This window comes from Polypterus senegalus, chromosome 4 (genome assembly GCF_016835505.1).
Source record: "Polypterus senegalus isolate Bchr_013 chromosome 4, ASM1683550v1, whole genome shotgun sequence".
Taxonomy (NCBI): domain Eukaryota; kingdom Metazoa; phylum Chordata; class Cladistia; order Polypteriformes; family Polypteridae; genus Polypterus; species Polypterus senegalus.
The window spans coordinates 142,986,417-143,012,734 of NC_053157.1; the positions used below are offsets into that span (position 1 = coordinate 142,986,417).

A 26,318-nucleotide genomic window follows, 5' to 3' on the forward strand; every position below is an offset into this window, starting at 1 on the left:
CTGGGGTTTTACCAAAAATAGTGTGCTGCCCTTAAAATTTAGAATGAAATGTAACTACATTATATAGCAGCGCTATTAAAGTTTGGCACATGTACACATTACGGGGGTTGATAAGATACTGCTGTTGATTCATTCTTTTCTGTGTCTCAGTATTGTTACAGGAAATTTGAGAGCAAAATGTGGGTGGCTTACACCACAGTGCTTTAAAATAGTAGCATTCACATCTAAAATGGAGGAATGGACCTTGTGGTGTCACCTTAAAATGGGCACAGTTTACAGCTACTTTCTTTTTCAAATATATGTCCTTGCATTTTTCTGATGCTGTTTTTAGTACATAAGTGTGCCCTTTATTTGTAGACATCCCAGTCAGGGAGTTCATAGACCTCATATAGATAATGTCAGCTGTTTTCCTTATTTTAACAGTTAATACATAGACATGGAAATCATTACCTGTTGCACTTCTTCATTTTCATTAGATTTCTTTGAGGGTGTAGGCTTAGATGCAGGTGGATTTTTTACTGTCTTCTTTTTAGCCTTTTCTATTTGAGCATTTGTAAAGTAGTTGACAGCTGCAAATTCAATGAGAGCAGAGAATACAAAAGCAAAGCAGACAGCGATGAACCAGTCCATTGCTGTAGCATATGAAACCTTTGGTAGGGAATGCCGAGCACTGATGCTTAGTGTTGTCATTGTCAAGACAGTTGTTATACCTGTAAAAGTAAAAAAATACAACTTATTATAGTTTTCTGCATTACTTACAAGTTGTTAACAACCTGAACAGTAACCAAACGTTCTGATTATAAAAATTTGAGAAAAGTGAAAATTGTTCTTCTAGGAATTGCAAAAACAAATCCTAAAGTCTTAAAGCAGTAATGGTTAAATAATGCAGTTCATTACAGTAATGTCATGAATCAAAAAATTAATGTGACAAATTTTTATAAGAAATTCACCATATTTTCATCACTTAATGTTAATATGCCTGTCATGGTCTGACTCTAGTTTGATTTTTTTTACAGTTTTTCCATGGTTACAATTTTTGAACCATTCTTTTGGGGATTTTAGAGACCCAGGACTCTAGTGGATCTCCTTATTTATTGTCTTCATTTTGTAAAGCACTTTGAGCTACATTTTTTTGTATGAAAATGTGCTAGATAAATAAATGTTGTTGTTGTTATTTTGTTTATCTGCTTCTTAAGTCTTTGATTACGAGCTTGGATAGTTTAATCCTAACCATGATCTATCTACAGTTTCATTTATTAACTGCTGCCATGCAATGCAGTTCAGTACAAAATGGATATTCCTCATGTCTGATATGTGGGATTGTCCTGAGAAGTGGTTGAAACTCAAATCAAGAAGTCCTATGTCCAAAAAATGTTTTCCCTAAATAACTACAGATGCAAAGATGTGTAGTGCTTTGAGAATTATCCACAAACTTAAACAATGAAATCACCATCTTATATAGGGGGCAAGACAGCGACATCACATGTCAGAAGTTCTACAGTCACATAATAGCAACCAACAATAAAACAGTCATAGTAATTTGCATAACTAAGAACGGCCATGACTTAAAACAACATGCAAAATGCCATTGTAGTAATGTCAGTGAAAAAAATAATACATTTATAATAAATTTATAAAACTGCTTGAAGAACACAAGTATTTACAAAATAAATTAAGAAATAGAGTCTATGCATTTTAAGTCAAGTCCTTTCAAGTCCTTCCGTGAGAACCCTAAATCCAAAGAGGACTGTTTCATTTATGTTAGGTAGAATGCCCAGAGGGGACTGGGAGGTCTCATGGTCTGGAATCCCTACAGATTTTATTTTTTTCTCCAGCCGTCTGGAGTTTTTTTTTGTTCTTTCTGCTCCCCCTGGCCATTGAACCTTACTCTTATTCGATGTTAATTATTGTTGATTTATTTTGTTTTTCTTATTGTGTCTTTTTTTTTCTATTCTTTATTATGTAAAGCACTTTGAGCTACTGTTTGTATGAAAATGTGCTATATAAAAAATCGTGAAGCAAAGTAACCAAGCCAGAATTCATAGTCTAAATAACTGGCAAAGTTAGTTTCTGATCTAGTGAAATGCTCCACAACGTTTCTGAGTTAAACCATTAGGAATGAACCATCTTTAATAGGAAAAGACCTGTGACCTCATGCTATGATGACATCTGGTCACATAAATAATATGGCTGTGGCCACAAAGAAAATACACAAAATGGTGAGGCAAGACAAAATAATAAAAATTAAGAATGATAAATTGTCATATCCTCAAAATAAAAACAATATACCTACATAAAAAAAAACTCAACACAGTCAGAAAAACTATAAATAAAAACAGCATCAGTATACAGAAAAACTGATGGAATATGCAAAATATTTGCGGATCAAAGGATAGAATACAAATCTTTATGAAAGGCTGGCACATTCACAAACTTTAAAATATTATTGATTTAATACTTTTTAATAAAGCAAGTGGTAGAAACACAATGAAATTATTAAAATCATTTCTGAATCAAAGTAACACTATCATATACGTATTTACTTCATTTTGCATAAATAGGAGAGCAGAATTGACGTGGGATGTTGTATACCATTGCAGAACACAGCAATGCCACCAGGGCACCACCAGAACATTGTTAGATCTCCAACAATGTGAAAAGTGGTGCTATTAGGATCAGTTTTACAAGAAAGAAAGGAAGAAAGAAAAACACAGGTAACTGTTTCAAAGCAATAGCAGAATGTAGGAAGTCGGACATTTATACATTTTATAGCCAATACAACAGAAGAAGAAATAAAGTTTGTTAATAAATTTCATGAATTTCTGTGTCCTTAATAATATAGCAAAACAAATTCCAACAGTTTATAGTCATATTGCTAAAGTACTACTAAAATGTAATTTTTGTTCATTAAACAGAAAACCATTACACCTTTTATAAATATTCCATGATTTAACTGTTAAGAAATTTTTTAACTCTTATTCATTCAAACTAATCAGAATCATTATGTTCAATGTTTGTCTGAAAATTCTCAAAAAATGAAAACAAACGAAATGAGTTCTGAAGTCTATTATTATCTGGGAATAATTCTAATTTAGCAAGAGGTTATGAGTAGTTTTCAAGAACATGGCAATTCTGACACTAATGTTTTTTATTTGCTATATTTAATATATGATTATTACACATACAGGAACATTAGGTGCAATATTGCAAAGCTATACGGTAACACTGTGTCATCCTTTGGAAATTGTAATGTAACAATAATAACTGAAATACTGTGTGAGAAACAATATATTATGCCACCATATACAAACTTTAAAAATAGGATGTTTACAAAGAATAACCTAAAAAGCAGTTTGGAAGCAAAGCACCACTAAGTAAATGCTACGCATAAACAGTAAAATAAATTAACATCCATAATCAATTCAAAATAATATTATTATTAATATAAAAGGGGATTTCTTATAATTTTAACTTTTCTAAAATAATACTTTATTACAATAATAACTACTTTTTAAATACAAATTATATTTATGGTCAAAATTATTATGCTGTTAAATGTTATTTTTGCATATCTTTGCCTACACACTGAAAATTAGTATATGGTATATTCACTATCTATTAAACTGTGGCATTTCTGCATTAAGGACCAGTGGGAACACATATTGAGACAATAGGTGATAAGTTACCCTTAGCAGTTAAACTTATTATTACTTTTATCATGTTTTTCATTGCTAAGAAATCTTAATACTTATTGTATAATATAAAATGATGCTATATTATACTTCATAGTTCTAAATCAAAAAAGATTTTGTTTTTCTTGCTCAGAACACAGTGGTGATCTATACTACCAGATCAGCTCTATTAGCTTCCAGAAGATTATTTTTCCTTCAGTGCAGCGTCTATAATCTTTTATTTGATGTGTTATGATGTAAAGTCTTAAGGTTAATATGGGAAGAAACTGCATTTGGTATTTCATGTAAACTAAGTATAAATCCTTTTATTTGCTCTTTCATTTTGTATGTGAAAATAAAGTGGCATAGTGTTTTTTCTGATAATCTAACATAATTAACTATAATACATAAACATTTTTTGCCAATGCTTGCCCCATTAACTGTCCTTTTCCATTTTTGGGCCATTTTCCAGCAAAAGGTCTACACACATCATTGTGGTGAAAATATTTGATCCTAATGTGTATAAAGTTTTTATGTTTCCATTTTATTTTCTGTTTTGGATTGTAGTTGCTTCCATTTTGTGTTTCTTCCAATGACTGTTTTGGTGTTGGTACAGCATGCTGTTGAGGTCACAGATTTGGAGATCAAGAACACTTTGGAGACACCATTTAACATGGCAGTACGTTACTCATGTAATCTAAGCCTTTAGATAAAAATGATTTTTGATTAGTGATTTTGATTTATGTGTATGTTCTCTTATGCAAGCACGTATTATGATTGTATGTTACCATTTCCCTGATAACTTAATGTTGGGAGCAGTGTTCCTTAAACTTTTTTTTCATAACCCAATTTTGCCCTTTTTAGTGTCTTCGAAACCCATGATCACCATCAGATGGGGGAATTGCCACAGACAGTTATAGTGTGGGAAGAGTAAATTGGACAATTGTCGCTGACAATCACAGCACAGCAATGTTGGTTGCTTAAACTGCCCAAATGACCCAACGCAAGACACTTCACAAAATGTACGCAACCCCTTCCAATTGAGTAAAGCGGTGTCTGCCTGTGACTGAATTTGGGTCATCCCTAGTTTAAGAAGCTATGTGTTAAAGTAATCTGCTTCCCAAAAAATATTAAATGCCTCTACCATTATATTCTGCCCAAGTAGTAAATGGTATAGTATATCCTCTTGAATTCTACTCATTTTAACTTTTTTCATCTTTCCTTTCTTTGTTAAGTTCTTGAGTATTTCTCTTACTTTATCATTGCAAAGTTTCTGTATTCATAGCACTGTTTTACATTATGAACTCCAAACATAATTCATTCTGCATCTGCAATGCTTCTAGCTGTGTAGCTGCTCCATGGGTTTTTCTAATTATTTTCCAAATTTCCTTCTAATGTTTTTAAACATGTGTTCCACTGCTCCAATCTTTTTTCTTTTCTAGATTATACTCAGAAAATTGTCCCTAGATAGATCCATAAAATTATAGACTATTTATGATTTTGTTTTCTAATCCAAAATGTATCCTAGCTAACAATGGGATTCTGTCAAATTTGTTTCTTCTCTTTTCTTAATGAAAATATGTCTTTGTCACCAATTTAATTTTCGTATAAAACTTCAGTAATTATTCTTCCCTGTTAGACTCTGCCTTCACTCCTATTGTTGTCACAATTTTTGTTTTCTCCTAAAGATTTTATGCAAAGTCTCCACTTTTAAACAAGACATATTGCACATCCTGTAAGTTCCTGATGCATACAATTCACATTGTTAGAAATCATTATTTTAAATTACATTTTAACTGGCTAAGATAAGTTCCTTGGCAGCCATTCTTCACTCTGTTTATCTACCGCGTCACAGGTTAGAGTCGGTCATTTATCAGTTTGAATTCTGACTACTTGCTTATAGAGCCGATTGACTAGCCATAGCCGCCATCTCTTGTGTACTTCTCTAAACTTTTGTAGAACAGCATCCAGACAACATTGTACCTGGTCTCGGTTTTAAATTCAGTTTTAAATAACAGGTCTCATGCCAGTGTAAAAATCTTATTTACTACATTTCTTGTAGGAAGTGTCCACCCATCTACATAGGTGAAACAGGAAGATGGCTAGGAGACCATCTCAGAAAACAGGTTTGAGCCATTAAGATCAAAGACCTTACAAAGCCTATTGTAGAACACTACACATCCCTTGGTCATAGCCACATAGATTCTGTTTGTGTTCTTTCACAGGGCTTCTAAAACAGTTTCCAAAGAAACATATAAGAAGCTAAACTCATTTTCACCCTGGGATCACATCTTCAAGGTCCTAATGACTGACTAACTTTTTAATCTCTCCCTTCATCTTCTCTAATAGGAGCTTTTTGCACCTACTCATCTACCCTGACTTTGTTCCATCCTTCCCCTACTATTTATGCTAACTTCTATTTCCTTTACAGTTACACACCTGAGAAAGGCTTTGCAGCAGAAACATTTTTACTTTGTTTTCTTTTCAGTGTGGAAATCTTCTTTCCTGTATTTTCTTTACTGTCACATATTCTCCTTGCTAACTGGCCAAAATCTCTCACTACTGGTGATTAATATTGTCTTAACCCCGAGATGTAACAGTACTGTCTTGTATCACTTATATAGCCTTTTCAAACACATACAGTATGTGGAAGATTTTACTATTGCTCAAGTGGAAAAGCAAGTGACCAGAATAAAGTATTACATTCAATAACTGAAATGAACATGCTACAGATTGTGATGTCTTCCGTCTTGGTCTCCAGATGAGCTACAAGATAAGAGAGAGTAGTGTTGGCTTCATTCCAATTTCATATCCTTGAAATCACTTCCAAGATTGCACATTTTGTTTAATGCTGGTATCTTCCTACAATAATTGCTATTTTCTGACACATTCTCATTTCTCCCATGCATTTCGGCCTCAAATATGGCTTTTGTAAACTCCATTCATGAAGCATGCCTTCAACATTCACATCTTCATTCCCATTATTCTGATGTCACAGCAACCACCTGTCACACTTTGCTTGTCAGGGTGAGAGTCGTTTTTTCATTTATAAGCTAATTTTGCAATCTGTAAACTGCTTTGTATCAAGGTACAGTATATGCACTGCACGTGGTAATACAATAATTAGCTAATAGCTATTTAATTAACAGCTAATTTATTGCTTTTCTGATCCCACCTATCCAATATAAAGTCACACAAATCAACCCTGGGCAGGGAGCCAATACAACGCAGAACAAATTCACACACACAAATACAGTGGAACCTCGGTTCACGAACATCTCGGTTCATGTACAAATCGGTTTATGACCAAAAAGTCTGCCAAACTTTTGCCTCTATTCGCGACCACACACTTGGTATATAAAACAAGCCAGTTTCCCTTTCGGTTTGTACGTGTTCAGTCTCTCCCTGTGCATTTCCTGTGCAGCGAGCGAGCGAGACAGCGAGAGAGAGAGCGCGACACACACACACACACAGGCACGCAGGTGCACGAGAGAGACACACACACACAGAGGCGCGCGAGAGAGAGACACTCACACACACACACACACAGAGGCGCACGCGAGAGACATGCACACACAAGAGAGAGAGCTGGATGCATAAGGTACAGAATGCAGTTAAAGAATGCACTGGGCTTGTTTTTGTTTTCATTTCTGTTTACAGCGATCGGTTCGTAGCATGCATTATTGCAATGTTACTTTTCTTGGTAGTTTATTGAATTACGGACTTTTCAAATGTTCATTTTTCCCTGTGCATAAAACTCATTAAAAAAAATGTTTTTAGCAAGCGGTTCTTAGCGCTATAGCGCGAACTATTGCAGTGTTAGTTTTCAGGTCACAACCAAATCGGTTTACGACCAGAGTTTTGGAACGAATTTGGTTGTGAACCGAGGATCCACTGTAAACAGAACTGCTGCACAGTCACCATGTATGTTGTAAGTATGGAGAATAGACAGAAACCGACATAATGATAGGAAGAATGGGGTAAATGTCTTAAAAATCATTCAGACACTGACAAGGACAGGAATTTGAACCCATGACTCTGTTCCTCACTTGAATCCAAGACACTGCCTCCTGCTGTTGTTTTAATGTTTTTCACATTCATTACAGAGCTACTAAAACCTTGGTGCACATTAAGTTATTGAAGTTGTGTATCCTTGTAGGTTAGCAATAAACCACCCACCAACTTGACCAAAAAAGCCAGAAACAGTGAGCTGAAATGAATTCAAGAAGCACCAGAAAAAACACTATCCTACCTTTGTCAAATGCTGTATGCTTATCTACATATTTTAAACTGTAGGGAAACCTTGTTTGCGTTCCGCTCATTTTAATAATTATTCTGTTTAAGACTTAAAAAAACTATGTGAAACTTGCTTAGTTCATTTTACTGTAGGATCACAAGGGGCTGGAGACTATTCAAGTAATTGTGGGAACAAGGCAGGAAACAGCCCAGGACAGTTCACCAGTCCGCCATAAAGTCCAGTTACTGTATGTGCACACACCCACTCATAGTCACATAGGGCCACATGGAATTGATAATTAACCTAACTCATAAAACTTAAAGAATGCTGGAGGAAAACCTAAGTACTTGGAGGAAAACACAAATTTTTGGAGAATATGCAGATGTCAAATGGATGATGACCTACCTCCACAATCTGAATTTAGAATGTTAACTATTATTCCAACGCATTATATATTTTTTAATAGTTTGCAAATAAACCATAAGAATCCACATAAACAACAAAATTTAAATATGCGTATTTCTTAAGTTTAGCTTGGTGAAACCTAGGATATTTCAAAATTACAGTAAGTGTCATTTTCAATTTCATGTGTATTTTATTAAATATCAGACAAAACATGATGATTCAAAATGTACAGAACAAATTCTGAACATCTTTGAAAAAGGATGATTTAGTCAGGATGACACATTATGAAAGAAAAATGTCTGTAATACTAATGCAATGGAATATATTGTTGTATTACAGCAACAACATTTTTAGTTAAATAGAAATAAAAACCCTAAGATGGAGGGGAGGTCAAAAAAATAAAATCCAAAACCAAAGAAATGCTAGAAAACCTTAAAGGATCTTTCTTAACTTTGCAATCCTGTCATAGCTAATAGGCATCTATGGTAAGCACTGTGATATGAGGAAAAATAAAATAACATGAGAAAGTTACACATTTAATTAGTTTGTTTACAGCAGGTGGCTATGAGCTCAATCTATAGCATGTGCGAAGGATATAAATCTACAGTACAGTGTAAGTATATATTTATGTGCATATACAGTGTATATAATACACTGTATATAGGGCTGGGTATGATGCACTGATTCAATTTGATTCTGATTCACAAAACTCCAATTCGATATTGATTTTATCTTGACTGAAATAGCATGCTCTGTAGGGTGTCTCATTTTTCCAAAGATGTGATTTTCATATGAATTTGCTTATGCCCCGAGACTCAGTGATGTAAAAGATATATATGCCAAATTTCAAGAAGATTGGATAATATTTAGGGGTTGCACACATTGATCACTTTTATTACAGTGTACCTAGGAGGCTGGTCTAAAAACGACTTCAGTTTCAGGATCCCAGGGGCTCTGCATCAAGCAAGGTGGATGGCAAAGGCAGTATATGTACTTAAAATTGTCCTCTTCACTAAACAGTTTAATATTCCTTAACAAGAATTGAAAAGAATGAAACGTATTGCACATTTTGTCAGCCTCATATATGTTCGCTTTTGGCATGAGGCAATTGTAAGTCGATGGGCTCCAAAGAATGATTTGGATATGCTACAACTTCTGAGCACTTACCCAGATGCAAACGTCAAAAAAAGTGCTCTCACAGTTGCTAAGAGACACCTTTGGTATCTGTCGGAAACAAACGTAGGATTGGCTTTTTTGGACAAACGTATTACTCAGGCTGAAAAGGAAAATATGACTAAAAATGTAGAAATCAAACCTGCAAAGAAAAAGGAAATGAAATGATTAGAGGGTAAAAACCTAGTTTTTGAAGGAAAAGACCTGAGCTATTTCGTTACTAATAAAACAAAGACGTTCTTTGAATTGTTTGGGATCCACGACATAACAGAATACTGCAGTGATTCTCTAAAAAGCCATGTTAACATGGACCCAAATCTCAAAAAACTCAATATCTTGTGGAATCCATCTCACAAAGAACTAAGGTTATTTTGAGAGTATAGTATAGTGTTCCTAATAATTAGCTCAGTGAGTACATATCAGTGTTTTTATATAATGCAACTCAAAGTATTACATGAAATTGTTGTATATGAAATTATACAGAAGATATTTTTGGGGCACCACAATGCCACGGTTTTTACAGCTGTTGTCTCACTATAGAAGTAAATATGCGCTCATTGTAGCTTTTTAATCTCTCCCTTCATCTTTTCTAATGGGAACTTTTTGCACCTACTCATCTACCTGACTTTATTTCCATCCTTCCCCTACTATTTATGCTAACTTCTTTTCTGTTGCTACATGCACCTGTACACAATCCAACATTAAAAGCACACAGCAGTGGCCAAATGTCCATATTGTAGATTCACGCCAAGAAATCGGCCAAACCCTGGGAAAAGATCAAATTTTATGCAGGTAGAAATGGAAATATTTGCTAGATCGATATGTAAAGGCAAAGAAAATCTTTTGGAAAAAGCCAGGTGATTCTGTAACCACAAAGTGTTACAGGGCCGTGCCCTGAATATTTGGAGCTAGTTTATAAAAAGACAAGGGTACGTATCCTCTGTGCCAGAGCCCGAGTATAAACAGGCTTTGCTACATGTAACTGTACTTAAACCCTGGCCCCCTCTCGATCTACAGTATATGTAGTCTTAATACTCTTTCACACTCAACTTGAGATAACTGGTAATTATAAATTACTCAGTACTTAGTCGATTCCTGCTTTATGCCTGATCCTTTGCCTCTCTACAATTCTGACCTGGAATTAAACTAACAGATAAATAGAAATGGTTTTGACATCTTTGTTCATCTCATTATCCTGTATAATTTCCATGAGTGTTTTGTAATTAGTATGGGGAAGTGATGCAGTGGTTAGTGCAATTACATCACAGCTCCTGTTACCTCATATTCTGTCAGAAGGCCAAAGAGTAACAGAATAAAGTGAAGAAATTGAAAGTGAAATTTCAGGTTTAGGGTAAAAACAGGAACCTAGAAAGCGTAGCATGTAACCCAAAATATTAATAATAATAATAATTAATAATTCTTTGCATTTATATAGTGCTTTTCTCACTACTCAAAGCGCTCAGCAATTGCAGGTTAAGGGCCTTGCTCAAGGGCCCAACAGAGCAGAGTTCCTATTGGCATTTACGGGATTCAAATCGGCAACCTTTCGATTGCCAGTGCAGATCTTTAGCTACAGAGCCACCATTAGCCAAAACCCAATGTCATATTTTATTACAAAGGCCCCTTTAACTCTAAAGACTATATTGAAAAACACACTCAATGTTTTTTATTAGAGCATCCACAATTTTAAACAGAAATCGGTAACATAGATCTTTACACCGCCACTGTAATGACATCACAGCTCAAAACCTCTGAATAATATTTTGTAGCAACTACAATCACTACTAACAACAATATGCTTCACTAAACTTCAAAATGGTGGCACCAAAAATCAAAATAACAGAATTTAATAACAAAATTAGAATGTTAAAAAAACTGACTATAAAAAAATAAATATTTAAAATCAGAAAGGTGTAGAATACCAGGAAAAACTATATCTAGATGCAAAATTAAAGGAAAAGGAAAAAATAAAACCTCATGAAATTATAACACCTTGGTTTGTTTCCCACCCTGGACATTGACTGTGTGGACACTGCAGTGCTCCATTTCCCTCCCTAATTCCAAAGATGACTATGCTCCAATTTTTGAGAAACCTACATTGGTGTAGTAAGAGTGCGAGTGCCCTGCTGTAATCTTATCTACTGTAGAACTGGATCTTGTCTTGCATGCTGGTGTTAGGCTTCAGCTCTTCATGACATTGTAATGGAGAAAGTGAATTTTTTACAGTGATTTTTGTCTCATAGGCATCTTGCACCACCTAGACAAAGTGTCAGAAATAATTTAATTAAAATTTAATTTTAATTAAAAATAAAATATAATAGTACTGTATACCATTGCCAAGCAGCACAAAATAAAATATTTAAAATTAAGATGACTTTAAAATTGAGGACAACCAGGATCAGTTTAGTAGCTCCTCGAAAAATTCTGCAGCACATAAGGCTCTATATATTGGATTCAGAAAGCATTCAGATGCATTCACATTATGACCACTTCATTGTGATGTAGATTTAATTTAAAATGGATAAATTGGCCATTTTTATCCACCAATCTGCACTCAATAACTAATGACAAAGTGTTTTCAGACAGGTTTGTAAATTTATAACAATCAAAAACTGAAATCTCTTTCATATAAATAGTCTCTGAATCCAGTACTTTAAAAAATCCCTTTTGATAGTAATTATAGCTTTGAGTCATTTAGTATCTACAGGCTTTGCGTACCTGAATTTAGGCAGTTTATCCAATTCTTCCTGGCAGATCATCACAAATTCAATTAGATTAGATTGGGCAGGAGTCATCTGTAAATTATCATCTTCAGTTTTCCGCTCAAATATTTCTTGGGTTTTAAGTCTGGGCCAAGCAGGAGTTAGGCAGTCTACCATAAACATTGGATTGATGGAGTACTACAGAGATGGGTGTCCCATCTCAGCAGAGGAAGTTCTGTTATAGTGATCACCAGGTTCTTGGTCACTTACCTGACCAAGGCCTTTCTGACCTGGTTACTCAGCTTGGCCAAATAGCTAACTCTAGTAAGAATCCTGGTGGCTCCAAACTTCTTCCATTTCGCAATTATTGAGGGTACTATGTTCCTGGGAAAAGTCAAAACTTTAGGAATGGTTCTAAATCCTTGCCCTGATCTATGTCACACCTCAGTTTTATTGCAGATGTCTACAGAGCTCATTGGCCTTCATGGCTCAGCATTTGCCCTGGCAGGCAATGTGAATTGGGGGGGACTTTAAATACACAGATGTGTGCCTTTCTAAACAATGTCCAATCAATTCAGTTTGTCACATGTGGACTCCAATCAATTTATAAAAACATCCCAAGGATAATTGGAGATCAAAGGGTCTGAATACTTACAATACAGTGTATACATATTAAAGTATATTTCAGTTTTTGATTTTTGTTAATTTTGCAGATCTTCTTAAAAACATCACATTGTGATTATGTGATATTGAGTGTGGACTGATGGGCAAAAATGGCAATTTTACCCATTTGACTAAAGGGATCTGAATACATTCTGAATCCATTGTATACACTAACTATATGCTGAGACATAGTACACGATATATAAGCACATTAACAAATCTCTAAGCCATTCTGTATGTACAGTAAATATGCTACAAATGAGGGATATAAATTGATAATACACAAATTTGTGTGTGCTACTATACATGATATATATTCATACGTTAACCTGCAAATAAGACATGCTTGTAATGATGAAATTTAAGCATAGCAAACTTTACTTTCTTTTCTTATTAAGTGAATATTTGCTCAACTGATTTTAGGGTAGGCTCTGGCTTCCCCAAAATCCTGATCAGGATAAGCTAGTTTGCAAAATGGATGGAAGTATGTTAAATAAAACTTCAAAACATAATAATATGAATAGTAAAGCAACTGCATCTATGATATTTTGTATTAATAAAGATTACTTAGCTCAAACGGCTTAGCAGTAATTTGAATGAGACCGGGGGTATCACACTGGCTGTTGTTCCCAGTACACTGGCAAGTCTAAACCACACTGTCCCTTAGTGACCAGGGGAATATTTACAGCATTAACAAGCCAACAAGTGTACCTTGAAATGTTGCCACCATCCCATCGATTACACACCTTACTTATGTCTAAGCAAAGTTATGTACTGGTAATAGTACATATTCAATAATTCACTCACAAATATTATATTACATTTATGTCCTGTTTATATTTACTACTATTTTTTCTAATCAGCATTTTTGATAAAGCTGAATCAAATGTATGTAGGAAGAAAGATGAATATATAACTGCAGTTAAGAATATTCATACATAAATGTATAACTTCAAAGGGCTAAATTAATATGTATAATAATTACAATATTTACGGACAATTCCATTTCCTAATGTTCCTGAACATATAAAGCGCATTTTGATTAATACATAAAACAAAATTTAAAAATAATAATAATAATAGCTTGATTGCAGAAGCAAGTGCTTTGCCAAGATGCATCATTCTTTAAATAACTAAATTACAATGCTTATTCTCATTAGGTGATATTAACTTGAGAGGGGAATATAAATGTGAGTCATAATGGGGAAAAAAGGCAAATTAGTTTAGGTAATGCCACAGCTAAATTTAATAAAGAACATCTTTAAATATCACACGCTATGAATTGTCTGAAAAAGTGCACAGTCAAAACACTTTTTAATAAAAACACAGGTTACTTTTTAATGTTGAAATCTCCATTCCTAATATTTATTATGTGCTTTCATATTTAACCTTACAAAATCATCCATAATTTCTTTAAAAATTTAATTTGTGTTATTTTTAATATTTTACTCATGTTATCTAGTTTAAATCAATGTCCTTTTACCCATGTTTTGTCCATCCATTACTACACCCACTTAATTTAGTTTTCTGGTCAGATGGCCTTCATCTGACCTATGAGGTTACAATGGTGCAAAGCAGCTACAAACCCTGGATGGGATCTCAATGTATTAAAGAGCAGTCACACACAGTAGCAGAGATGTTTTTGTTTCCTGTGGTTTCTTTCTACTTGGACATGATAGCAGTGCTACACTTCTTCTGATTTTGAAGGGGTGTCAGTTTGATGTATTTCTCATTGGCTGCACATTTTTTTGTTCGTCAGCAAACCGTGGCCGTGGTGCAGCATAGATGGGCTTCGTCTCTGACGCTGACATCCGAGGTCCGAGAGGGGAGCAGTAGAGTGTGTACGCCTGATGAGCCCAAATGAGGGCGAAACACGTGTCAGGTACTCTTTGCATTATTTAACAGTAAACTATGCAACATTCCATGATCTGCTTCTTGCAACTGAAGAGGGCACCGTGGCATATGTTTGCCGAATGGCAGACCAACCACAAGCGTTACCTGGTAGGTAACCACCCACACAATTCAGGTCGGGACTCAGACTACCAATGCAATATATATATACTGAGTATCAGAGGTTGGTAGTAGTAGTAGTAGTTACTCCATTATATTTACTTGAGTAACTTTTTTCAAAATTTTTACTTCTAAGAGTAGTTTTAGTGCACCATACTTTTTACTTTTACAGTACTTGAGTACATTTGTGAAGAAGAAACACTACTCTTACTCCACTACATTGGGCAACACTCGAATCATTACTTTTTTTCAATTAGATAAAGTCTGACAGACAATTTTCAATCTGCTCTGTGTAGCGGATGCTGTCAAGTTGTACACACGCCTTCCATTGCGTCTCCAGCTCTGACGCGAGGTTTTGGATGTTCCCCAAATCAAGGCGCTGCAGCTTTAAGGACAGATGTTGCATTTTTCATTTGAAAGCATTAACTGAGCTAATCATATTGACCAGGGTTTTCTCTTTTCCTTGCAGCTGTAAATTAAGCTCATTCAACATGTTGGTCAGATCGGAAAAAAAATGCCAAGTCTAGCGGCCATTAATCGTTATTAAGTTGCTTGTATTCTGCATGTTTAATGACAAGGAGAAACTCCTTTTTCTCCGGCCAGGGGTCTTGAAATTTCAGCAGGAATTTCTCCCTAGCCATCTGCCTCAAAGAAGGCATCTTTTATCATCTCTCCATCTTGGAAGGACTTCTTATGCTTAATGATCAAGTGACTCACCCGGAACGATGCTTCAGTGTGTCTGCCTTTGCTTTTGAATTCAGCCGAGTGAAAAATGACGGCTGTCTGATTAACTTCGATTCCTTTCACTTTCTTAGATCACTTTTCGGAAGGAAGTCAGTTTCATAGTTTTTATGAACAGTTCGAAAGTGCCTTTCCACATTTTCCTTCTTTGGAATAGCAATGATAGATTGACAGATCAGACAAACGCACTTCGATTGTGACATTGCGAGAGAAAAAAATCCTCTTCCAATTCTACATCCAGTCCATAGCCAACAATTTTTTTTTAAATCCTTTCTTTAGTCGATATAAATTGGAAGGCTAACTAGATCACTTAGATAGCCGGAGTTTTGTAATAGCTCGCGCATTTGATCATGTGTGCGGGATGACCAGTGTGTTAGAAGAAAAGAGATCTCAGACTGGCCTCCCTGTATGTCAATCAAGTGGCAAATGCCATAGGGAGGATATAGGATAGACTAACATTTTTTTGAATGCAACGCTATCTACCTGCACTACCTTTCCGATCTACCAGTTGATCGCAATCAACATTTTGGGCACCCCGATCTAACACAACCTTTATATAAAATATCGAGTATAGTACTGCAAATGTTAGAAAGTCTGAATGATTTACTTCATAATAATGAATTACATAATAAACAAATATATTAAATATATAAATAATTGAAATTTTAAAATGTGTGCTTCATTTAAATGTTTAAAATCTAATATTCTTGATTGTAATAGAAATGTGTCATTTGTCTCCTAGAGGGCTAGATCCCTGTTAAAGGATCAAAAGTCAAAAATAACATCATAATCATAATCACTAACCTTCAAAAAATGATACACCCAGGGTTATGTTTGAAATTTGTCATTTTTATAACTTTATGTGAGCGGCTAGGACAACTGCTAAAGAATCAAATATCAAAAATATTAACATACCCATGACCAGTACATCAAAACAGCATAAAATGATACTCCACACACCTATATTACTGATCTTCACTTTTTGAATTTTGGTGAAAAGGAGTAAATGTAACTCCTTATATCCTATTAGTGGGTGAACCCTTGGGGTTGGTTGATATGGCATGCACAACTTTTAAGTCCTTCTAGTAATCATTAGAATTAGACAATTATTGGTTTACTTTTTCTCATAAGGGTGTATTTTCCTGCACAAAATATAGTCCAAAAACGGCCTATAAAGTTGTTTTTTTTTAGCTCTAGAGGGCCAAAAATAGCGGTGAACCTCAAAAAGCTTGACATTTTGCACAACTAGACCTCAAGACGAGTTGAACATAATATATATGTTTGGGATTTCTTGTATTGGTAAGAAAGGAGGCACTGAACAAATAAAACTGAAGTGATTTCAAAGTATTTATAAGTAATTCTTAAGCACACAATAAAACTTAACTGGCAACTTGAAATAGGCTCCATGCCCATTACTGTTATTCTGTGCTTGTATCAGCCCTGTAATAGCTGGGCATCTTTTGCAGCATAGGTTGCTACCTTATGCGTGATGCCTGTATGATAGTTAAGAAAATAGATAAATGGACAGGATTTGAACCACACCATGTTACCGTGTATTAAATTCATAGTTTGACCTTTTCACATTATCTGGAAAGTAGGCTTGCTCAACTATTAAGGTATTATTATAATGTATTTCACAAGACTGTCAGTTCAGTTCCAAGCATTAACTATTATGCTGAGCTCTGGGAGTGTCTTCCAGCTACCACCATTTTTAATCAAACATACTGTAGACATACTGACACAGTGCCGGTTGAAGGCCATTTGGAGCCCTAGGCAGGGAGACAGATGGATCATCAGAGTTTGAAGACAGATGGGGGAGCCCCTTTGTATCTACAGTGAACGCCCCTTAACTTTCATAAATGCTTCCCCTCAGATGACAGTGCCCTGGGCAGCCACCTATGTTGCCCTAAAGGATTGACTGACTCTGTATTAACAGAAGCAGTACCTTTTATATCCTTTGAGTTTATGCTAAAACTAGCAAAATACCCGCGCTTCGCAGCGGCGAAGTACTGCCTTAAAATTTTTATTAAGAAGAAAATTAAACCTTTTTAAACTGAGGGAAAATATGCCAATAATTATTTGTTAAGGATCTCTTTGTATACCATGTTGTCAGTTCGGCCCTCCGGTTGTAACATGACCAAGCTGTGCGCTGAGCTTACTCTTGAGCATGTAACTTACAGTTGGCCATGCGAACAGTAATCTTGTCTCAAATCTCACAGCTTGGATTGCTCCTGTCATAATCGGTTTGAGTTTCATGGTTTGTTTCAATTACGACAGTATTTGCAGGATTTGTTGTGTTGAAGTGACATTTGGCATCTGTCAAGCGTTGTAAGCATACAACCGGTTTCATTGATAAAATCACATCCAGCTTTTGAGAGTTTAAACATTCATAAACATCAAAGTGTCCACTACTGAAATCGTCACCTGTGAATCTAAGATGTTTAAGAGGCATTGCCGATTGTCGAAAGGTGTACACTATTTGGCCATTTCGGTACACTTGAAAGCGACAACCGAACAATTCAGTGGCAGCCATCAACTCACATGCAGAACCATAGGTGACGGGCTTAAGCATTTCACTCTTATAGTGCTCCTGTGTAGTATAATTATCTCCTGTACCGTAATCAGTCCACACCTTGAACCTGTCCCAGTCATTCAATACATAAGACAGAATCTTCCTCCGGATATCAAGAGTGAGCCTGATATGGCCGTGCAATATGTAACAAAGAGAATGGAAAAGGTAGGTGGTATCTCCGGCAGGAAACCACTCGGTAAGTGACAGTTCTATGATCGATAGTGATCATCTCGATAGACATGGTAATGGGGGTTGGAATGATAAAGGAAATGGGTACCTGAGCAATGTAAAGTAATTGTAAAATACCTATACAATACCTATAATTGTAATAAACAAACAATAAAACAGCGGAGAAGCCGTGGATTAAACAAATTAGGGCTGTAGTTATCAGTAGGGAGACGTGAATCCCGTGGCGAAGCAAGGAAGGGAATGTAGAGACCGGAGCGACGGACAGTCTTATATAGGCAGGCAGCCAGCCAACAACGTGGGAGGCGTTGAGATGGGGGACACAACGCCACCTCACGCGGTGACCGAGGTGCAGGCTATGGACGTATATATGTACGTAAGTAGGATTCAGTTAGCGTTGGGAACCCGTGTACCAAATTTCTTGAAGATGGGCCCATAAGTAACAAAGACTGTTGAAAAGTTCAATATGGCGGCCGACAGTGGCATCATACCACCGAAATAAGTACATACATTGGTTTTGGTTAGTGCAGGGAAGCCGCCTACCAAATTTCGAGAAGATGGGGCCATAAATAAGAAAGTTCAACATGGCAGATGTTGTTGACCGTTATGACCATTATGCATAGAATTTCGAAATGAAACCTGCTTAACTTTTGTAAGTAAGCTGTAAGGAATGAGCCTGCCAAATTTCAGCCTTCTACCTACATGGGAAGTTGGAGAATTAGTGATGTTGGAAAGTTCAATATGGCGGCTGACAGTGGCATCATACCACCGAAATAAGTACTGTATGTGCATTGGTTTTGGTTAGCTCAGGGAAGCCACCTACCAAATTTCGTGAAGATGGGGCCGTAAATAAGAAAGTTCAACATGGCAGATGTTGTTGACCGTTATGACCATTATGCATAGAATTTCGAAATGAAACCTGCTTAACTTTTGTAAGTAAGCTGTAAGGAATGAGCCTGCCAAATTTCAGCCTTCTACCTACATGGGAAGTTGGAGAATTAGTGACGTTGGAAAGTTCAATATGGCGGCCGACAGTGGTGTTATACTAACGAAATAAGTACGGACATCGGTTTCCGTTAAAAGTTCAATATGGCGGCCGACAGTGGCATCATACCACCAAAATAAGTACCAAATTTCAGCCTTCTACCTACACGGGAAGTTGGAGAATTAGTGACGTTGGAAAGTTTAATATGGTGGCTGACAGTGGCGTCATACCACCGAAATAAGTATGTACATTGGTTTCGGTTAGCGCAGGAAGCCGCCTACCAAATTTCGTGAAGATGGGGCCATGAATAAGAAAGTTCAATATGGCGGACGTTGTTGACCATTATGACCATTACGCGTAGAATTTCAAAATGAAACCTGCTTAACTTTTGTAAGTAAGCTGTAAGGAATGGGCCTGCCAAATTTCAGCCTTCTACCTACACGGGAAGTTGGAGAATTAGTGACGTTTGGAAAGTTCAATATGGCGGCCGACAGTGGCATCATACCATCGAAATAAGTAAGTACATCGGTTTCAGTTAGCGCAGGGAAGACGCCTACCAAATTTCGTGAAGATGGGGCCATAAATAAGAAAGTTCAACATGGCGGACGTTGTCGAACGTTATGACCGTTACGCGTAGAATTTCGAAATGAAACCTGCCCAACTTTTGTAAGTAAGCTGTAAGGAATGAGCCTGCCAAATTTCAGCTTTCTACCTACATGGGAAGTTGGAGAATTAGTGAGTGAGTGAGTGAGTGAGTGAGTGAGTGAGTGAGTGAGTGAGTGAGTGAGTGAGTGAGTGAGTGAGTGAGTGAGTGAGTGAGTGAGTGAGGGCTTTGCCTTTTATTATTATAGATTCTCTTTGACCTGAAGATTTTGGAAAATGTCCCATTGCCATGAAGCAGCAGACAGTCAATATGATAACAACTAATGAGTTTCCAAACAAGTGACTGTTTCACTAACACAAAAGGAATACCAAAACAAAACATACAAAAACACTTCATCCTCATATCTAAAGTTTCTAATTTCAACTAATGCAATTTTTACAGAGTGCATTATGTTTATAAACAAAACCCTTACTCATCAAGACCTCCCGTTAAGCAAGAGTTTGATCTTATTTTGAGATTTCTAAGAAAATATTGTGTTGTGAAAATCATTAGCCTCTTTTTAGCCTATTCAGTTGAAATTCAAAAAAGGTTCATAAATAACAATTTTCTTTTTGAACAGGAATCGGTGTAGATGCTTAAGTGTTCATTAGTACCTGTCATTCATACTAGTGCCTGCTCAACAGAAGTGACATTTTTTAGTGAATTCCAAACCTAATGGAAATTGAAATAGAGCAAATGTAATCCCATTATTTTTAAACTCATTTCAAATATGTCTCTACATTTTGTAGAATGCCAAACATTGCTAAGTTATTTTAAAATGACTGACTCAATAAACACAGAGTAGAAAAGGTCTTTAAGAAAGGCTCAAATTATATATTTATGTATCTTAACTTTCTTTACTATCTTTTTAATGAGAATTACGCTTATCTACAGTATGTGTTTCCTTTTTGTAGAGTCATGCAGACTTCACCAGATTTACCCTGCTGCAAACCACCACACCTTCTTTTAAACCTTTTCCGAGACTCTATTTCTTTCTTTCTTCCTCTCTTATGACATCCTTCCTTATCAAACCTGCATTCCATCTTTTTACTGCTGTTTATTTCAAAATTCAACCTCTTAAATCATCTAGTTTTTTTGTATAGGTGCTGCTGTTAAAAGATACTTCTCAAAGGATTCTTCTTCACATTTTAACACAGCATCTGTGGGAGCTACATATCATTAATATTTTTGTTTATTTGTCTTCCCGAAGGTTGATGCTGTTCTCTATACATTTTCTGAAAGAACGTCTTATTGTAATGGATGACGCCATCAAGGAAGCCGAAAGCCTTCGGCATTGCATTGCTGCACAACACATTTCCTTTAACTTTGTCAGACCTTTATATTTCAGGGTTTATAACTTCTTTAACAAAACAAGGGGAGCAAACTTAGCTCCTTAATGAAAAACAAGTCAGAGATAGTCGCATCCCCAACTTTTTTCAAATGGCAATCTTGTGGTTAAAATAGAATAGGACTTTCTTCTTTCACAGCATGAAGATCACTACTCAGCAAAGGCCTGAATGATGTAAAATACACACCTGATAAATGCTTCACAGATGAAATGTTCTTTACCTTTCATGTCTATTTTTTAGATTTACCAATTTTTTTCCTTTTTCTTTCTGAAAAAGGTACATTATAAGTTTCTGTTGTGCCTTACTTTTAGAAATGATCACTGCGGACAAAGTTAAGTGGGTCGATCCTTTTATACGAGTCACAAAAGTCACAAAACAGTCTCGTCTTTTCCACACTTGCCAACCATCTTCTTTCCCAAACCATTTGCTGGCACGGTGTTTTATGACTCTGACCAGAAAGTGCATGTTTACTTAAATATTTATTTTTCTAGAAGACTGACAAACAAACTTTGTAACAAAATATAAACTTTTCAGAGTACTAAAAGTAGTTTTTCTAACCAGAGTGTTTAACTGTGACCGCATTCACCAAGAAAATCCCATTTAACAAATGTAGCCAAACAATTAAGACAAAAAACAATTTGGGACAAAACACCAAGAGTCAAAAACAGAATGTCAAATATTAAATTTTCCACAAACACTAGTTTCCTCTGGCTGAATTTGTATTTCTACTGTTTTGTAATTTATCAGCTCCTATCAGGAGGCTGGTTGCTCCTTGCAACCAGGTAAGGTCCTATAGCAAACTCATTAACTTCTTGAAAGATGTAATTTAGTTAGAAATAAAATTAAAATCTCTTCCAAACAAACATTTAAGAGTCAAACTAATACAAGAAATTAAAGTTTGAAATTTATACTTTTAAAATATAAAACTCCCACAAACTAAAGCATTCGTACAGGGTACACAGAAACATTTTAAAAAGGCATGACAGGTTCTCAGTTCTTAATTTCCAAAGTCCATTTCTCTCTAAATGGACAACTAATGCATTTAAGAAATTCATAGATCTAGATCAGAAAGTTTTAGGATGCCTAGCAAAGATAATTATGTTAAATATTCGATTTGAGCTTTTGTGAGCTTTATTCAATAAGAAGGGGGGTTAGGGCCAGCCTATAGCAATATAAAGAACATATTGTAACATTACAAGCTTAAAGCCACCTTATTTATTCAGTTCAGTGTTATGAAGGGCAAACTGTCCTTTATTAGTCTGTAGATGTTTGGGGAATATTTCTACTTCAAAGTTTGCTCTGTAGTGTGCTATACTACTTGCCAATTATCATTATGGATAAGTGTTGTAGTATTCTATTAATACACAGTGAGGTTTTTCACTTTATTGGGAGTGAAATGGGACCTGGAAATTCAGAGGTTTATTATAGAGGTAGGCAAACCATCATTTTTTATACAAGCAAGAGTGTTACACAGGAATACAAACAATCACATATCAAAAGAGGTGAAAGGTTTTTTAATCACAAAATTCAATGATCTTAGCCAAACATATTAAAACAGGCCCAACCAAAAGATGTGAAGTACACAGTGATTTTATAACATCATCTTATTATGGTAGGCGATGATGCCACATGTAATAATGACATAATCATGTGGTAGCAAAGGTGCCAATAAACAAAACGACTGCTGCTATTACTGTTATTACATAAAAGGAAACAATGGCATTGGATGAACTCAGTGTCAGAGCAATAAAAATAAACAAAAATAAAGAAATGAAATATAACCATGAAATATTGTTCAACAATAATAACAGATGTGTACAAAAGAAGATTAAAACAGGTATGGACTTTCACATTTTAATTTGACAGAATCTTATTGTAGTAACAACACATAGATTAGAAAAAATATACATTTATGTGTCTAGAACAGGGGTACCCAATACGTCGATCGCGATCATCTGGTAGATCGGAAAGGTAGTGCAGGTAGATCACGTTGCATTCAAACAAAATATTTTTTAAATGTTAGTCTATCATACATCCTCCCTATGGCATTTGTCACTTGATTGACATACAGGGCGGCCAGTCTGAGATCTCTTTTCTTCTAACACACTGGTCATTCTGCACGCACGATCAAACACGCAAGCTACTGCAAAACTCTGGTTAACTAAGTTATCTAGATAGCCTTCCAATTTACATCGACTAAAGAAGGTATTTAAAAAAAAATTGTTGGTTATAGGCTGAATGTGGAATTGGAAGAGGATTTTTTTTCTCTCACAATGTCACAATCAAAGTGCGTTTGTCTGATGTGTCAATCTATCATTGCTATTCCAAAGAAGGAAAGTGTGGAAAGACACATTCGAACTGTTCATAAAAACTATGAAACTGACTTCCTTCCAAAAAGCAATCTGAGAAAGAGAAAGGAGAGGGGACTAAAATCGCAGTTAATCAGACAGCCTTCATTTTTCACTCGGCTGAATTCAAAAGCAAAGGCAGACACACCGAAGCATCATTCCGGGCGAGTCACTCAATAATTAAGCATAAGAAGTCATTCCAAGATGGAGAGATGATAAAAGATGGCTTCGTTGAGGCAGATGGCTAGGGAGAAATTCCTGCTGAGATTTTTAAGACCCCTGGCCGGAGAGAAAGGAGTTTCTACTTGTCATTAAACATGCAGAATACAAGCAACTTAATAATGATCTATGGCGCTAGACTTGGCATTTTTTTCTGATCTGACCAACATGTTGAATGAGCTTAATTTACAGCTGCAAGGAAAAGAGAAAACCCTGGTCAATATGATTAGCTCAGTTAATGCGTTCAAATGAAAAATGCAACATCTGTCCTCAAATGTAACTCATTACTACCCACCTCTGATACTCAGTATATATATATATATATATATATATATATATATATATATATATATATATATAATAAATATATATATATATATACTAATAAAAGCCCCCTCACTCACTCACTCACTCACTCACTCACTCACTGACTCATCACTAATTCTCCAACTTCCCGTGTAGGTAGAAGGCTGAAATTTGGCAGGCTTATTCCTTACAGCTTACTTACAAAAGTTGGGCAGGTTTCATTTCGAAATTCTACGCGTAATGGTCATAACTGGAAGCTATTTTTTCTCCATATAATGTAATGGAGTTGGGCTGGAGATGGCTGTGGGGCGGTGTTTCGTGTGACATCATCACGCCTCCTACGTAAGTATGTAGAAAACAAGGAAGACCTCCAAACAGCGATGAGCACAAAACGCCATTTCACAATTGAGAAGGCAGAAAAACATTATGAAGCAAATGATGCATACAAGCATATTCATAAGTACAGCTACTGCGGAAACAAAGCACGGCGTGAACCGTAAGTTTATATTAAATTAAGTTCATAGACAGGCTGCCACTAGCGTTTGTAATTTAGTGCCTGCCCATATAAGGCCGTCCATCAGCGGCAATCCAATACAAACACTGCCGGTAAATATTCACGGGTGAAGGACTGTGCTTATGCAGAGGAAGATGAGATGGTCAGGGTGGTGTTTGGCACAAACTCATTGAAACTGCGAGAGAAAGTTTTAAGTGCCGGGTCTTAGCTGACATTACACGAGATGGCACCAGCACAGCTGGGAACCTTCGATGCAAGAACACCAAGCGGCTCACGTGAACTGACGCAGTGCACAGACAAAAAGCAACAGTTCCAAAGAGTGCTGAACAAAAACCAAATTACACAATTGAGAAGGCAGCAAAAAATATGAAGCGTGATACATACAATCATATTCATAAGTGCAGCTACTGCGGAAACAAAGCACACGGTGGAAAAAGTGAATGTCCTGCTAAAGGAAGACAGTGTAAAAAAACCCGTGCATGCAGTTTGTCACATCTCAGATAAAGAGGAAGACGAGCTGTTTATTGATGCAGTAAGAAACTAATCGATGAATGAAACCTCTTATCTTTACAACGATTGACAAACACGGAATGTAACTTGAACACAACACATCGTACAAATATGACCCTGATTGAAACAAATAATGATAATCAAATCCTTGATGACAGCAACATTCAATAACACTCACAAAACAATTACTGTATATTGACAATCATGTTACGTTATTTTTAAAATGTTCCCTTTTCTTTTTCATAACTTCTACTTCTCCACTGCGATACGCGGGTATATATATATATGTATATATATACCCCGATCTACATACTCTCACATAAACAAGCCACACACTGTGGCGCAATTGTAGAGTCTTCGCCTCTAACTTCGAGGTTCGATTCCCGAGAGGGGATGCACTGAGTATGTCCACGCTACCGATTCATTTTACCTTCGCATCTCCTTGGTTTGGGACGTATGAAAAAATATTAGGTTAACGCAGAATCATGTTACGTTATTTTTAAAATGTTTCCCTTTCTTAGCACAAGCACAGCTGAGAAGCTTCGATGCATGTACTCCATAACGCTGTTAAAAATAACGCATTTAATCACACTTTCAATTCCAAGCAAACGGGAACTTTTGTCAATGCATGATTTCCTGGTACATCCATTACACTGATGCACACATCACAGCTACAAAAATGTTAGAGTCGGAATAAAGCCGTTCCTACGACTGATCATTTCGACTACCCAAGCGAAGCCTTGATAAAAGCATGGTTTTGTGCACACTGAAAAGCAAGCAAAATTAGATGCATTACAGAAAGCGGACTTTGTGGCTCTTACTGGGGATCATTGGACTTCCGTGACCGTTAGTAATTCTAATTACAAAATGTTCAATGATCACACTGTTTTAGCCTAATGTACAAAATAATTTTGGCTAATGTTACTCAGAGTTTAAAGATTAAGTTGGTCAAATTACCTTTTATGTTTCTGACTTATTTTTTAAGAAGAAAAACTGCACTTTATGTTGAAATTTTGGTTATTATTATTTAAAGACAATACTATTCTGAAAATGTACTTAAAGTACTTAAACTACCACTTTATTT

At 35.9% G+C, this 26,318-nt stretch overlaps 1 protein-coding gene across 5 annotated transcripts in view; it reads right to left on the minus strand.

The window, feature by feature from the left end:
- Nucleotides 1–26,318, minus strand: part of LOC120527687 (gamma-aminobutyric acid receptor subunit alpha-4-like) — a 256,176-nt gene that overhangs the window by 162,796 nt on the left and 67,062 nt on the right. For all 5 annotated transcript variants that reach the window (XM_039751389.1, XM_039751388.1, XM_039751387.1 and 2 more), the window contains one exon: nucleotides 451–710. In XM_039751389.1, the coding sequence (XP_039607323.1) occupies nucleotides 451–710 (260 nt within the window). The remainder of the gene's footprint in view (nucleotides 1–450; nucleotides 711–26,318) is intronic.